This window comes from Anastrepha ludens, chromosome 2 (assembly GCF_028408465.1).
Source record: "Anastrepha ludens isolate Willacy chromosome 2, idAnaLude1.1, whole genome shotgun sequence".
NCBI classification, from domain to species: Eukaryota; Metazoa; Arthropoda; class Insecta; order Diptera; family Tephritidae; genus Anastrepha; species Anastrepha ludens.
In genome coordinates, this window is record NC_071498.1 from 157,175,262 (window position 1) to 157,188,742 (window position 13,481).

Here is a 13,481-nt window from a genome sequence, read left to right on the forward strand (position 1 = left end):
ATGTCCGGATTTGGCAGCTAGACGACTAAGGTCACTGGGCGGACTAAGGTGTTTAGATTACGATAAATGGCTGCTCTTGCTGAGCGCCCATTTCGACAAATATTCAAAATTTGTCCAAGAGCGTAGGGAGTTGTCTGAGCCATTGCCCGACGAAAGCAGGTCAGATAAGAAGAAGATGCTGAGATGATTCCACCTCGTCCTTCATACAGCTTCTACAGAAGGACTTGAAGGAATCCCTAGTCTCAACGCATGGGCACCTAACGGACAATGTTCGGCTAGGACACCTACCATATTCGAGAGCTGCAGCTTTTTTAGCCTTGGAAGATCCCTCGAGCGCCACCGATTTACGCGTGACCAGAAGGATCTCGAGACTTTGCACGTTGGCGCACTAGCCCAGCGCTTGCTGAATTGAGGCGAAGCCCGGAATAGGGCAAAGGTTCTCATATTGCCAGCTCATCAACCCCGCAGTTTTTCTCTATGCCGCTGTGACCGGGAACCCAAATGAGCCTAATCTCGAAGTATTCGGATGCAATCGAGAGAGCAGTCAGGTATTCCCAAACTATCTTCAAACACTCAAACAACGAGCTTAAGGCCCTAATTGCCTCCACTTGGCTGTCGGAGTAGATATTTACATCCTTTACAGTAATTACAGAAATACGCAACCAATCGACTGCTTCTTTAGTTACGGCTAACTCCGCTAAGAAAACATTACAGGGGTCCAGAAGCCTAAGTTTGCGCTTGATGGGAAGCTCCTCGCAGAATACTCTCGCACCAACTCTTCCGTCCAACTTCGAGCCATCTGTAAACAGGTTTGCAATGCCCTGCCGACAAATGTTAGATCCCGCCACTCCCCTCTTGATAGAATATGAATGAAAAATGTTTCGTTCGGACCTAGCGAGGATGTACAATGATGCAGCATCATGGGGATGAGCTCAAAGTTTTTAACAATACTAGAGTGTTCATAACTTAAGTCTAGCTTATGACCCGATCACTTCAATCTGATTGCAGCGCGTGCAGAGGCAGTTTTTCGTGAAAATGCCATGGATGCCACGTTTAGCATAGCGTTGAGCGCTAGAGTAGGAGTGGTCGGAAGCGCCCCGCTGACCCAATAAGGGCAGACTTTTGGACCCTCTCCAAGAGGCCTTTCTCTTCTCTGTTCATTGTTGGGCTTCCACGTTAGCCCTCTATCAAGGATAAGTCCCAGTTACTTAACGTCAGAGAGCACCAACGGAGCGCCTACTTTTGAGGAGAGAAAGGCTCTAGGTATTTTTTTATTCCTCGTAAATGAGCTCCGTTTTCAAACTATTTATCGAGTGGCCGCAATTTGCGGTCCATTTTACAACTAGATTCAGATAACCCTGCATCAGTTCCATCAGAGTGTTTAAAAACTTTCCTCTGAAAATAAAGCCACGCCATCCGCGTAGGCAATCAACTTGCAGCCTCTCATCTCGAGCAACTCGTTAAGCACAATTTTATTTATTTACAATGTAGCGCAAAATTTATCATAAATTTTGTTTTTAAATAATATTTTACTAAATGAAAAAAAATTATTTTGAGTGGCAGAAGTCTTTTCTTTGACTTATACGCACTCCATTGCTTGTCAGTTGTCTACTTCTCAAGTGTAAAAATTGCAAAAATTATAAATCAACCGATAGGGTGATTCATTTTACGCCACCTTATATATTTACTATATTTGATATACTAATTTTTTTTCTTTATATATTTCCTTTTTGTTTTCAAATGTATTAAAATCTCATTTGTTTTTAACGCATTTTTCTTTCACATTTTCTCTTTTCAGAAATTTACCACCTGCCTTTTACTGTTCTCACTCATTGCTCAGAACCACCTTGCAGCCAGTGCAGAGGATGAGAACTCCACAGAGACTAATGAAATAATTCCCCGAAAAGCAATCGAAAAGTTGGATTTTTCCGTAAGACAAGCTCTGTTACGTGCCATAGACAAGTTGGAGAGAGAAGCAGCCGCTGAGGACTACGATGAGGTTGGCGAAGAAGATCACAGCGTTACCAGTTACTCCACCGAGGAGCCACTAACCCAAATGCCAGCAAATACATTGACTGCACCAAGCATCAGCAACACCACCACAACAACCAATAGCAGCATAACCGCAAACAACGATGCCACAACAACTTCTAACAAGGATGAGATACTCGAGGAGAGTACCAATGCTGCCGATGTGCCTCCCACGGTACAATTTTACACAGCAATTTTCGATGAGAAGCATGCACACGAGCAGCCATTGGCGACCTTCATCGATCGTTCACGCATCTGGAAGAAGACCATAAAGAAAGCGCACACAGGCGCCCCGCTAATTGCCAATGAGGACACAGTGGCGCATGCTTCGAGCACTTTCGAGAGTAACCGACAGACGGCGCGCAGTGTTGGCAATCTATTGAATTCAAATTCAGCAGCGCGTTTGAATGAAATCTCCGGTGAGAATTCAGATGAAATTAAATTTGAGATACGTAAAACGCATGGCCCCACCGTAGCAGCAGCAACACCATCTACCACCACAACTACGATAGCGACGACATCGACAACTACAACAGCAGCACCACGTACCACGCGTCGGCGTCCTCCTACCACCACCACTACAACAACCACCACTACTCCACGTCCCACACACAATGAGGATGGCGAGAATATCGAAGTGGTGGATAAAAGTGATATACGCATTCTAGAGGCACCATTGGTGACGGCGTTCACCGTCGATTTAGATGAGCGTGGAGCGGCCAAGAATGTTATTCCGATCGTAGATCAACCAAAGGTGCACCGGCCAGTGCCTGCCACGAGTGGTCAGCAGCTTTTTGGGGGTGTGGGTCCCACAATATCGAAGCTGAGTGTTTTGCCAGCAAACCAACTGCCGAGCGTGCCTCAAAGTGAGGCAGTGTACAGTAATGTTGGGCTGGTGGCACCAACTCAAGCAACAAGTATTTTAGCTGCTCCCACGACACCGTTTACGAATACTGCTGCAGCGGATAATTTTGTAACGGTGAGTTTACTTTCAGCTGCGGTAGCGGAAATTGTATGCGGTGAGAGTTTTGTGCAAAGTAACCCGATGCTCGCGGTTTGGAATCCTGCTGATATTAAAATGTACTGGAACTCTAGGAATTTATGATGAATGACAAATTTTATTTTTATTGTTTTCCTTGTTCACTCCTCTGAGGAGTTTATGGCCTTGACAAGACTCTTCCATCGTGCACGATTTTGTACTTTTGTTTTTGCACCGTCACATGAGATGTTGGCATCTGTTAGTTCGCACAACATCGACTTTCTCCATGTGTTTTTTGCTCAACCGCGACCTCTGCTCCCTTGCAGGTTCCAGTCCAGTGCCATTCTCGTGATGCTTCTGGTGTTCTCTCAATGTGTGACCCATCCATCGCCACTTTCTGCATTTGATTTGCCTAAGGATGGGTTCCTCGTTCTCCACAACGCGGAGGCTTTTAATGATGAAGGACTGTAGTCCCTGTGTGATGGTGTTTGAGATCAGCCATATTTCGCTCCCGTACAACAAGACGCACTTCGCCTGGAGATTTGCGAAGTCGCCCATACTGTATGCGTTCGCCCGAATGCCGCCCTTGCTTTGTTTAGCCTGCAGTTGATATCTTCATCTGCTCCACCATCTGCCGTGATAATGCAAGCGAGGTAGCAAAAGCTTTCAACGAATTCAACGGGACGTCCGCCAAAGAATATCTGCCTTGCGTTATTGTGGTTAACTCTCAGGGTCTTGGTCTTGGTGATGTTGACCTCCAGTTCGACAGTGCGTGCCAGCGCGACTAGTTTGTCGGTCTTCGCTTGCATGTCAGAGAGTTTGTGAGAGATGAGGCAGATGCCATCGACGAAGTCCAGATCTTTAAGATGTCTGGTGAAACTCCATTCGATGCCTTTTTTGTGCAGGCTTATGACGTCATCACGGACGATGGCGAAGAGAATGAGATACAGCGGCAACCCTGCCTTACGCCTGCGTTAGTAGTGAATGGATCGTTGATATCGCCTTTGTGAAGTACTGCCAGTTCGGAGTTCTCGTAGAGGGCTTTGATGAGGCGGATTATCTTGGCAGGAATTCCCTTTCTACTGAGTGCCACCCATATTGCGTCTCGTTTAATAGTGTCGAACGCCTTCTCGAAGTCTACGAACATGTAGGGCGGGGTGCGCCACTCAACTGATTGTTCTACTTTAATCCGAAGTGTGTTGACTTGGTCAGCCATTCGATATCTTTGAGCCTGCTTTGTATAATCACGGCTACAATTTTGTAATTGACGTTGAATAGGGTTATTCCTCTCGAGTTTCCGCAGTCCCGCAAGCGCCTTTCTTGGGCAGCTTCACAATGATGCCTTTTGTTCAGGACAGACATTGGTCCAGGCGGCGTTGATGTGGGCATGAAGAATTTCCGTTGATATTTCCCGGTCGGCAATCATTAGTTCAGGCTGTATGTCATCTTCGCCCGTAGCTTTGTTGAACTTCAGCTTCTTTACTTAATGAGAAATATTTGAGCGCTTATCTGTCATGAGAAATTAGATTATATTCTGAGTCGTCATACAACTTCCCATCTGTTTGATTTGTAAGACAATCCTTTATGAAAAAAAATTTTTATTTTATACCAATACAAAACAAAAAAATTAATAATTCCGAAAGAAGTGTTTCGAAGATCAACTTTGCTGAATATAGTTAATACTCCAGGAATTTTTTGGAAGGATTACAATTTTATAATTTTTAGCTAAAATGCGAATCGTTTATCGAAAATATTACGCATAAAGTGCCTTTATATATGATTTCTGTCCTCAGACTTTTATAGTAGAATTTAACGAAGAATTTTTCACTAGTACGTTCTAACCTTCTACCTTCTGCCTAAATGGTTTTTTTTTACCCTTTCTGAAAACAGCTATAATAAAAATTGTTGAAAAATACAGTTGGAGACATAAATTCTGCCACAGAAATTTTAAGTATGTAGACAAATTTAATGGAGGCCACCGAAGACGAAAAACATGTAAGAGTAAAACTGAGTCCGCAAGAAAGCTTTGCCCCAGCTAATGTTGACACTTTTGGCAAAGATACATTGCGAATATTTCGTCTTATGATCACTAGGAAGGATCGATTTGCTGGGAACGCAATTTCTTGACTTGATTAATCAACACATAGGGAAAAATAAAAAAAATATTCGAAGTAATTTTCCGACCAAATTATGACTCTAAGGATCAATCACGAACAAAATCCATTACTTACTCGGTAGTTGGCTGTTGTGATCGATATCTAGTAAAGTATCGCTCAACCAATTTAAAGTTTATGCTCGTTGTGAAGGCCGCATTTCACACTAAAAAAAACTCTTGCGCTGTTTTTTGTGTATTCAATTCGGTTATGAGTTAAAGGGTGTCAACAATGGAAGTCAACGAGAAAATTCTGTACATTTTGCACTTTTCCTTTGATAAAGACGAAAATGCAGGCCAGGCCGCTGAAATTGTAAATGGTGTTTATGGTGCCGATTCTATAACAGCTAATTGGCTTCGTTGGCCTAATCCAACAAAAGTTGTTCGCGCACGAAGCACTTCCAAGCAAATGGTCGCCTGTTTTTTCGGAAAAACTGGACATGTCGCAACCGTACCAATAGAACAACGCAGAACAGTAAATTCTGAGTGGTACACAACCATTTGTTTGCCAGTTGTCTTCCAAGAAATTAGGAAAACCAATCGCCAAAGACGGATCACTCTTCACCATGACAATGCGAGCTCTCACACATCGGCTCAAACAACTGCATTTTTGAGCACCCAAAGCATCGAATTAATGGGTCATCCGCCGTATAGTCCTGACTTGGCACCGAATGACTTCTTTTTATTCCCGTACGTAAAAAACAAACTGAGAGGTCAACGTTTTTCGACACCTGAAGAAGCGGTTGCGGCATTCAGAATGCATGTTTTGGAGGTACCTCATTCAGAGTGGCAAAAGTGCTTCGACAATTGGTTCAAACGCCTGCAAAAGTGTATAGATCTTCATGGAGAATATTAAACCATTTGCGCAAAATAAAAATAATGGATCTCCTTTTCCCCAAATTAATATGTATGGTGCGAGTATATACACCTGGGTTCATAATAATGTGTAGCAGTGCGCCATTTTGCAATGCTTAGACTATTTTTGTATCATTTTTTTTTTCTTAATCATATAAAACAACAACAAAAACCATATAAATCGAAGTATAGAACCTTAAGCAAAATTTTCAAAAATTTTTAAATTGTCTTGAATCCTTCAAACTTTTAAAGCGAAATTTTTAGAAAAATTTTTGGTACGCAGTTTTATAGCCCATTGAATTTCACTGTCTGGAGTGTAAATTTTGAGTGGCTTGAAAATCATGTTGATTTTTCGCAATTTTTCTTTTTTTGCCTTGTGCATTTTCTCCATATAAAAAAATTACAAATATTCGTAGAAAAAAATTAATTTTTATTTTTATTTAATAAAAAGTAAAAACATATAGTCAAAATTTTGCAATATATCGCGCTTCTATTATAGTGAACACTGGTTTATATATACATATCGCTCATTTACTGCAGGCCTAACACGGCCTTTGCCTCAAAATAGGCCTCAGTTTTAGTAAGGTTAGAATTTTTTATAGATCTGCGAATAGCCAGTAGTCGCTGGGATCCAAATCTGGCGAATATGGTGGATGTGGGAGCAATTTGAAGTACAATTCATGTACAAGGTGAAGTCCAAAATATACGAGACCGAGCCAAAATAGAAACGACAGGAGCTTTGTTCTGATAACTTCGAGTTCATTTATTCGAAATAGTCCCCTCGGGCCGCGATAAACTGTTTTGCGCGATCTAAAAGCTATTCGAAAGAATGTTTCAGGCCATTGACTGTCCTTCAGGATGTCGGTACAAGCCTTTTGGATGGCCGCTACGGACGCAAAGCGTTCTCCTTTCATGGCAAAATGTAACTTTCAGAATATGTAAAAGTCACAGGGAGCCATATCAGTTGAACAGGGTGAGTGATTGGTGGTTAAAATGCGATTTCTAGGAAAAAAATCAGTCACAAGAGTGGATCGATGAGATGGCGCATTATCATGTAATAAGCACCAGCTTCCTCCTTCGCGGTACTCAGGGTGAATTCGATAAATGCGATGCAACAAACGCTTCAAAATGCCAAGATAGAAAATTGCAATCACGGTATGGCCCGTTGGCATGAGCTCTTTGTGGACAATTCACTTGGAATCGTAAAAGTAAATGAATATCTACTTGATATTTGACTTCTCCAAACGCGATTTTTTTTGGTGGTGGCTCGTCTGGGACCTTCCTTTCGGCACTTTGACGCTTAGTTTCAGATTAATATTGGAAACACTACGTTTCATCACCAGTTACAATGTTGTAGAAAATTCTCGTCTTTTCTCGCCTCTTTAATGAAATCTGTCGAATGTTGAATTCTGAGCAATTTTTGGTCCTCAATTAACTGGTGCGGAATGAAGCATGCGAAGACCATTCGTAAGCCCAAGTGATCAGTTAAAATGCGATAAATCGTTGTATTCAACTTCGATTCTATGAATTTCAACAATAATCTCGGGTCATTTTCGATAAATTTACGAACAATTTCGATGGAGTTTTCGGTGAGTACTGATTTTGGGCGGCCCGTATGTTCGTTATCATTTATGTCACAACCATCTCTGACACGCGTAAGCCACTCATGAACTCTGGCACGTGATAGACAATCATCGCCATAAACTTTTTTCATCAATTCAAATGTTTCGGTAAAAGTTTTACCGATTTTAAAACAAAATTTGATATTAGCTCTTTGTTCGAAACTCATTTTTGTACCGATGACAGAAACGTACTCAGAAACGTACTCACACTTTAGACGCAATAACTTCGCTTCCACTGAACCGAATGCCACCAAGCAACTTGCAACGCTCTAACTCATTAAAAAGATGGCGCCATCAAAAGCATTTGTGTTCTCTTATCTTGTTTATTTTGGACTTCACCTTGTATTTTTGCCATGGTTTTGATTGATTTTTTGGTCAACAGTAAGCAAACGCAGCACCCTCTTTCAGCAGAGCTTTCTCATAGTCAAAACCTTGTGCAATATTAATCCAATTGTTCTTTTGATATCTTTACCATGTCAGCTAACTCACAGAAGTTCACTCTTCGATCATACAAAACGATTTTGCGAGTTATTTTGATATTTTGTGCATCATCGGTACCTCTACGTCTACGTTTGAACTTAGCAAACTATGGTTTTATTATTATTTCTGATAAAGCGAGACGCCCGCAGCACTTTTCATGTCATTGCCTTGCTCGAAGGGTTTTTCCCCCATCCACAAGCAGTGTAAAACTAAAACACGAATTTTTTTTTTCATCCATTATTTAGAAAATAACAAAAGTAGCGTCACTCTTAGCACAATAACTCACGAGCTAATAAATAGAATATAACGAAAATTTAACAGCTGTCTTTTTAAGGTTAGTACTTACTGAAAACGACGTGAATAAAACGAATGCCTCTCTATACTGTTAAACACGGGATTTTTCAGCCTATGTGTTACACAAAAAAAATCTATTTTCAAATTGGGGAGCTTAAGCATTTTTTCTGTGTTTGCGAAGTTACTGGTCGCGGAGTCTTTTGAGAAAACTTAAAATTTATATAAATGGAAATATTACTCCTTCAAAACATTTTTCTAGAGGCATTCGATTGCGAAGAATCCGAAGGTGAAATTTATTTTTTTAGCAAAATCACCAGTAAGGTGCACTTCCATATTTCAAATGCTTTTTGGCTAAAAAGGTCATATAATCAGCCAACAATTGAAACACAAAAAACCACTTAAAATTGCCAATTTAGAAGAACTGGGAAATTACTTTTCAATATTGAACCACATGCTGGCATAAAAGCTCGGTTTTATCATTTGACATCATTATCATAATTGTGCTCAGCTCCTATTTTTCTTGCAGAAGAACTCTATCCACACAGCTGTCGCCGCCAATGGCAATGCCAACCAAGAAGGTGTAAGCAATTACCTAATCGAACGTCAACGCCAGCTCGAACAGCAAATCTATCAACTAAAGCTACAAGCACAACAACAACAAGACTTGATTCTGCGACAACTGAAATTGCTTGAGGAGCAATCGCGCTTGAATAGCTTGCCACACCCCACCGCGCAAACGCTGCCGGTGACAACAACGCAAAACTTTATACAGCAACAACAAGCGCAGTCACACCCGCAACCACAGCCACAGCCACAGCCACAACAGCAAACTGCAACGCAACAGCAACAATCGCAAGTTGTCAATTTCACCATACGTCCCTCCGTGGAATTCATACAACCGAACACTGCCACCCAAAGTACGACAACATTTTTCAACACTTTTCCCGTCGAGCAACAATTGCCGTTACACGAGACGAACAATAAATTTTCGCTTAGCGGCAGTAGCAGCAATTATACGCCGAATATTTTGGCAGTGACGCAACAACAGTTGCCAACAAACGATCCAATACAAAAAGTCTTTCAAAATTTGCAAAACTTGCAAACCCCCAGCGTGAGCGCAACACAGCCACAGGCAACAAATGCGGGGATTTCGGTGCAAATACAGGCATCGAATCAATTTAAATATACGCCGACTTTTTCTACCGTGCAGCAATCACCGCTGGAGGTGTCACTCTTTCAGGCTTTGCCGCAACATAATCATCAGCAATTCCATCACCAGCAACAGCAACAACAGCAGCCGCAGCAGCAGCAGCATCAGCCACAGGCACAGCAACAATCGCCTTTGGTGCCCAGTTTCTTGAGTCAAGCATTGCTGGAGCAACAACAACAACAACAACAACAACCGCAACAACAACAGCAGGCATTTCAGCAACAGCAACAGCAACAACAACATCGTTCACGTTTATTCCGCCAAGAAGCGGGCACATCTAATTTCGGCCAAAAGCAGTCAATTTCCCAGTTTCCCTCCATCCAATCTGTCATACCGGCATCCATACTGAGTCTGCAACAGCATCAGCAACAACAAACATTGGACAATCAAAACTTCTATCGACAACATTTAGAGCCACAACTTAGCAGTCAACTGCAGCAAAATGCGCAATTCTACCAACAACAACAGCAGCAGCTACAGCCACCGCCAGGTAAAGTTCCCAGCACAGTAAGTAGCAGTAACCGCAATAGTAGTAGTAGCAGTAGTAGTTTTAGTAGTAGTAGTAGTAGTAGCAGTAGTAGTATTAATAACGGAATCAGTAGTAGACTAAATAACAGCAACAGAGGCAGTGCACAAAGCACTTTAGGTACTAGCGTTAGTAGCTCTTCCAGCTCTTCTAGCCTCAGCAGTAAGCCAACAAATAGTCTTCCACGTAGCTTAACTAGTAGAGATAAATTTCACTATACAAATTTTGAAGAATTGAAATTAATCGGCAATGTTTTAGCACTAAATCGTGGCATTAACAACTTTGCACCAACTTCACAAAATCTACCCTTCGCTGGACGATTCTAAGCAGTCGTGAGCCGTTTGAAGAACGAGTACAACGAACCTGTAGCTTTCACAGCCGCACGCAAAAGTCATTAATACAAACTGAATTCGGTCTAAATTGGCGGTATATTGGCGCCCATGTAAGGCAAAACGATGTGAGTCCTTGGAGCCGCATGCACTTGTAACTACTACTAGAATGAAGCAAGCAACAACAATTTGGTTTCAATCGGAATAAATGCACCAACGCTAAAAGCCGTAACAATCACACACCTAACTAATAACTATTAACAATAACAACTACACTGCAACCCCTTTGTAAGATACGTTTATGAAAGAAATTTGTTGTTTAGATAATTGCATGAAAGATTTATAGTGAAAAAACGATGATAAATTTAAGAATGTTGAAAGTAATTTTTATTTTTTTTTGTTAACACTTTGGATGTGTGGATAGGTGGCACCTTTTCGCACTCAAATTGTTGAAAAATCTTAATTTAATATTCATGAGTATAAATTTTAAAAAATTTATGTAAAAAAATAATGAGTAGGAATTTGTTAATCTGATGCGAGAAATCAAATTTAAAAAAAATAAAAAATCGAGAAAAGAAAAAAATTTTAATTTTTTTTTGAAAAACTCTCAAAGGTGCAAAAAAACCCAAAATTTAACCTTTAAAAAAGTTGTTCAAAAAATTATATTAAAAAAATCCAAAAAAAAGAAAAATATACTTTAAAACTTATACTTCTAGTGATTTTGAGGTTTGGCGATCATTTTTTTAACATCATTTTCGAGTTTTAGAAATACTATTTTACGCATCTCCAAGTGCAAACGATCAAATTTAGAAATGTCGAAAGCAATTTTTTTTCTTTTTTATGTAAACACTTTGGATGTATGGGTAGGCAGCACCTTTTATCGCTCAAATCGTTAAAAAATCATTATTTGAAATATTTTGAAAAATAAATATAATGAGTAGTAATTTGTTAATCTGAAATATTTGTCAAAAAAATTAAAAAAGTTAAAATTTTAAAAAGTTCAATTTTTTTTACAAAATTGAAAATCAAAAAAAAAACAAACCCAAAAGGTGAACAAATTTAAGCAGAAGCTTTCAAAGATGAAAAAAAGTAAAATTGAATTTTAATTTTTTTTTAAATTGAAAAATAAAAAAACACTGAAGCTGCAAAACAGAATTAAAATTTTTTTTTTACAAAATTAAGAAATAAAAAAAAAAAACAGCAAAAGGTGAACAAATTTACACTTACGCTGTAAAAACGATGAAAATGTTAAAATTAAATAAAATTTTTTTTTTACAAAATTGAAAAAAAAAACAACAGAAGGTGAACAAATTTACACTGAAACTGTAAAAATATGAAAAAAGTTAAAATTTAATTCCAAATTTTTTTTACAAAATTGAAAATCACAAAGAAAACCCAAAAGGTGAACAAATTTAAACAGCAGCTCTCAAAGATGAAAAAAGTTAAAATTTAATTAAATTCTTTTTTCTTACAAAATTGAAAATTACAAAGAAACCCCAAAAGGTGAACAAATTTAAACAGAAGCTCTCAAAGATGAAAAAAGTTAAAATTTAATTAAATTTTTTTTTTTACAAAATTGAAAAATCAAAAAAAAAAAACAAAAGGTGAACAAATTTAAACAAAAGCTGAATTAAATTTTTTTTTTTACAAAATTCAAAAATCAAAACAAAAAAAAAAAAACAACAAAAGGTGAAGCAGGTTTACACTGAAGCTGTAAAAAAGATGAAAAAAGTTAAAATTTAATAAAATTTTTTTTTTTTACAAAATTAAGAAGTATAAAGAGAAACAAATTATGCCCTTAAACTTATATGATTTATAGGTTTGGGCGGCTATTTCATTGACACTGTCTTGAAATTTTTCAAAAACTATTTTATCCATCACCAGGTGCAGGTGATCAAATTCAAATATTTCGACTGGGAATTTTTTGTTTTTTTGTTTGGTGCTTATAAACACTTTGGACAAGTGAATAGGTGGCATTGCTCCCCTTTGCTCACTAAAATTGTTAAAGAATCTTCCATTGATATGAATGAATCTAAATTTTTAAATATTTATTGTTAATCTAAAATATTGCGACCAAATCAATAAAAAAAAACACAATAAAAAGTGAAAAAATTTGGTTGAAAATCTTGCAAAGGTAGAAAGAAGTCAAAACTTAATTTGTTTTACAAAATTAAAAAATCAAAAAAAATATATATATATACTCTACAAATTTTTTTACAAAATGACAAATCAAAAAAAAAAAAAAATTCTCAAAAATTTACATTTCTATATTATTAATTTAGAGCTTTGGCGGCCATTCTGTTGAAACCATTCTCAAATTTTAGAAATCCTATTTTACCTGACTACAAGTGCAAGTTCAAATTTAAAAATGTTTTTTGAATGTGTGGCTAGGTGGCATCTTTTCCCACTCAAATTGTTACAATAAAAAATCGTTCTTTGACATTAATGAGTCTAGCTGTACCCGGCGCGCGCTGCTACGCCAACAACTAAAATAAATTTAAGATAAATAACTTTAAAGAAAAATTAGTACACAAATATTCAATTCATTCCAGACCATTTTATTGATTTTGTTTATTTCAAAAAAATTGTGACATTACAAAGTTCAGCTTCAATTCGCTGTTTATTGAAGTGCAGTGGGATACAAAATATGTCTTGTTTTTCCACCTGGTGCGTAGACGAATAAATCAGAAGGTTTTTCCACACATGAGCAAGACACATAGAGCTGTCCATGTGAGCAGCATGGATTCTCCAAATTTAATCCACACACTGGTAACGATTGTCCTTGTGCTTTGTTAATAGTCATTGCGAAAGCGAGTCGCACCGGGAACTGCAAACGTTTGAATTCGAATGGCATATCTGTCGGGATCATTGGGATATATGGCAACAGTACGTCTTCCCCTTTGATTTTTCCAGTCAAAATTGTTGCCTCGATAACACTTTTTACTCACTCTTTCTGAAGATTTATAATTTTTGCAAATGGCGTATTCAATGGCGTATTAATCA

General features: G+C 38.6%; 1 protein-coding gene across 1 annotated transcript in view; it reads left to right on the forward strand.

Annotated features, from left to right (window-relative positions):
- Positions 1-11,098, forward strand: part of LOC128855671 (putative mediator of RNA polymerase II transcription subunit 12) — an 80,225-nt gene extending 69,127 nt beyond the window's left edge. Inside the window, exons 2-4 of the mRNA XM_054090763.1 lie at positions 1,799-3,010; positions 8,940-10,113; positions 10,408-11,098. Coding sequence (XP_053946738.1) covers positions 1,799-3,010; positions 8,940-10,113; positions 10,408-10,475 — 2,454 coding nt within the window. The 3' untranslated portion in view covers positions 10,476-11,098. The remainder of the gene's footprint in view (positions 1-1,798; positions 3,011-8,939; positions 10,114-10,407) is intronic.
- Positions 11,099-13,481: the final 2,383 nt, after the last annotated feature.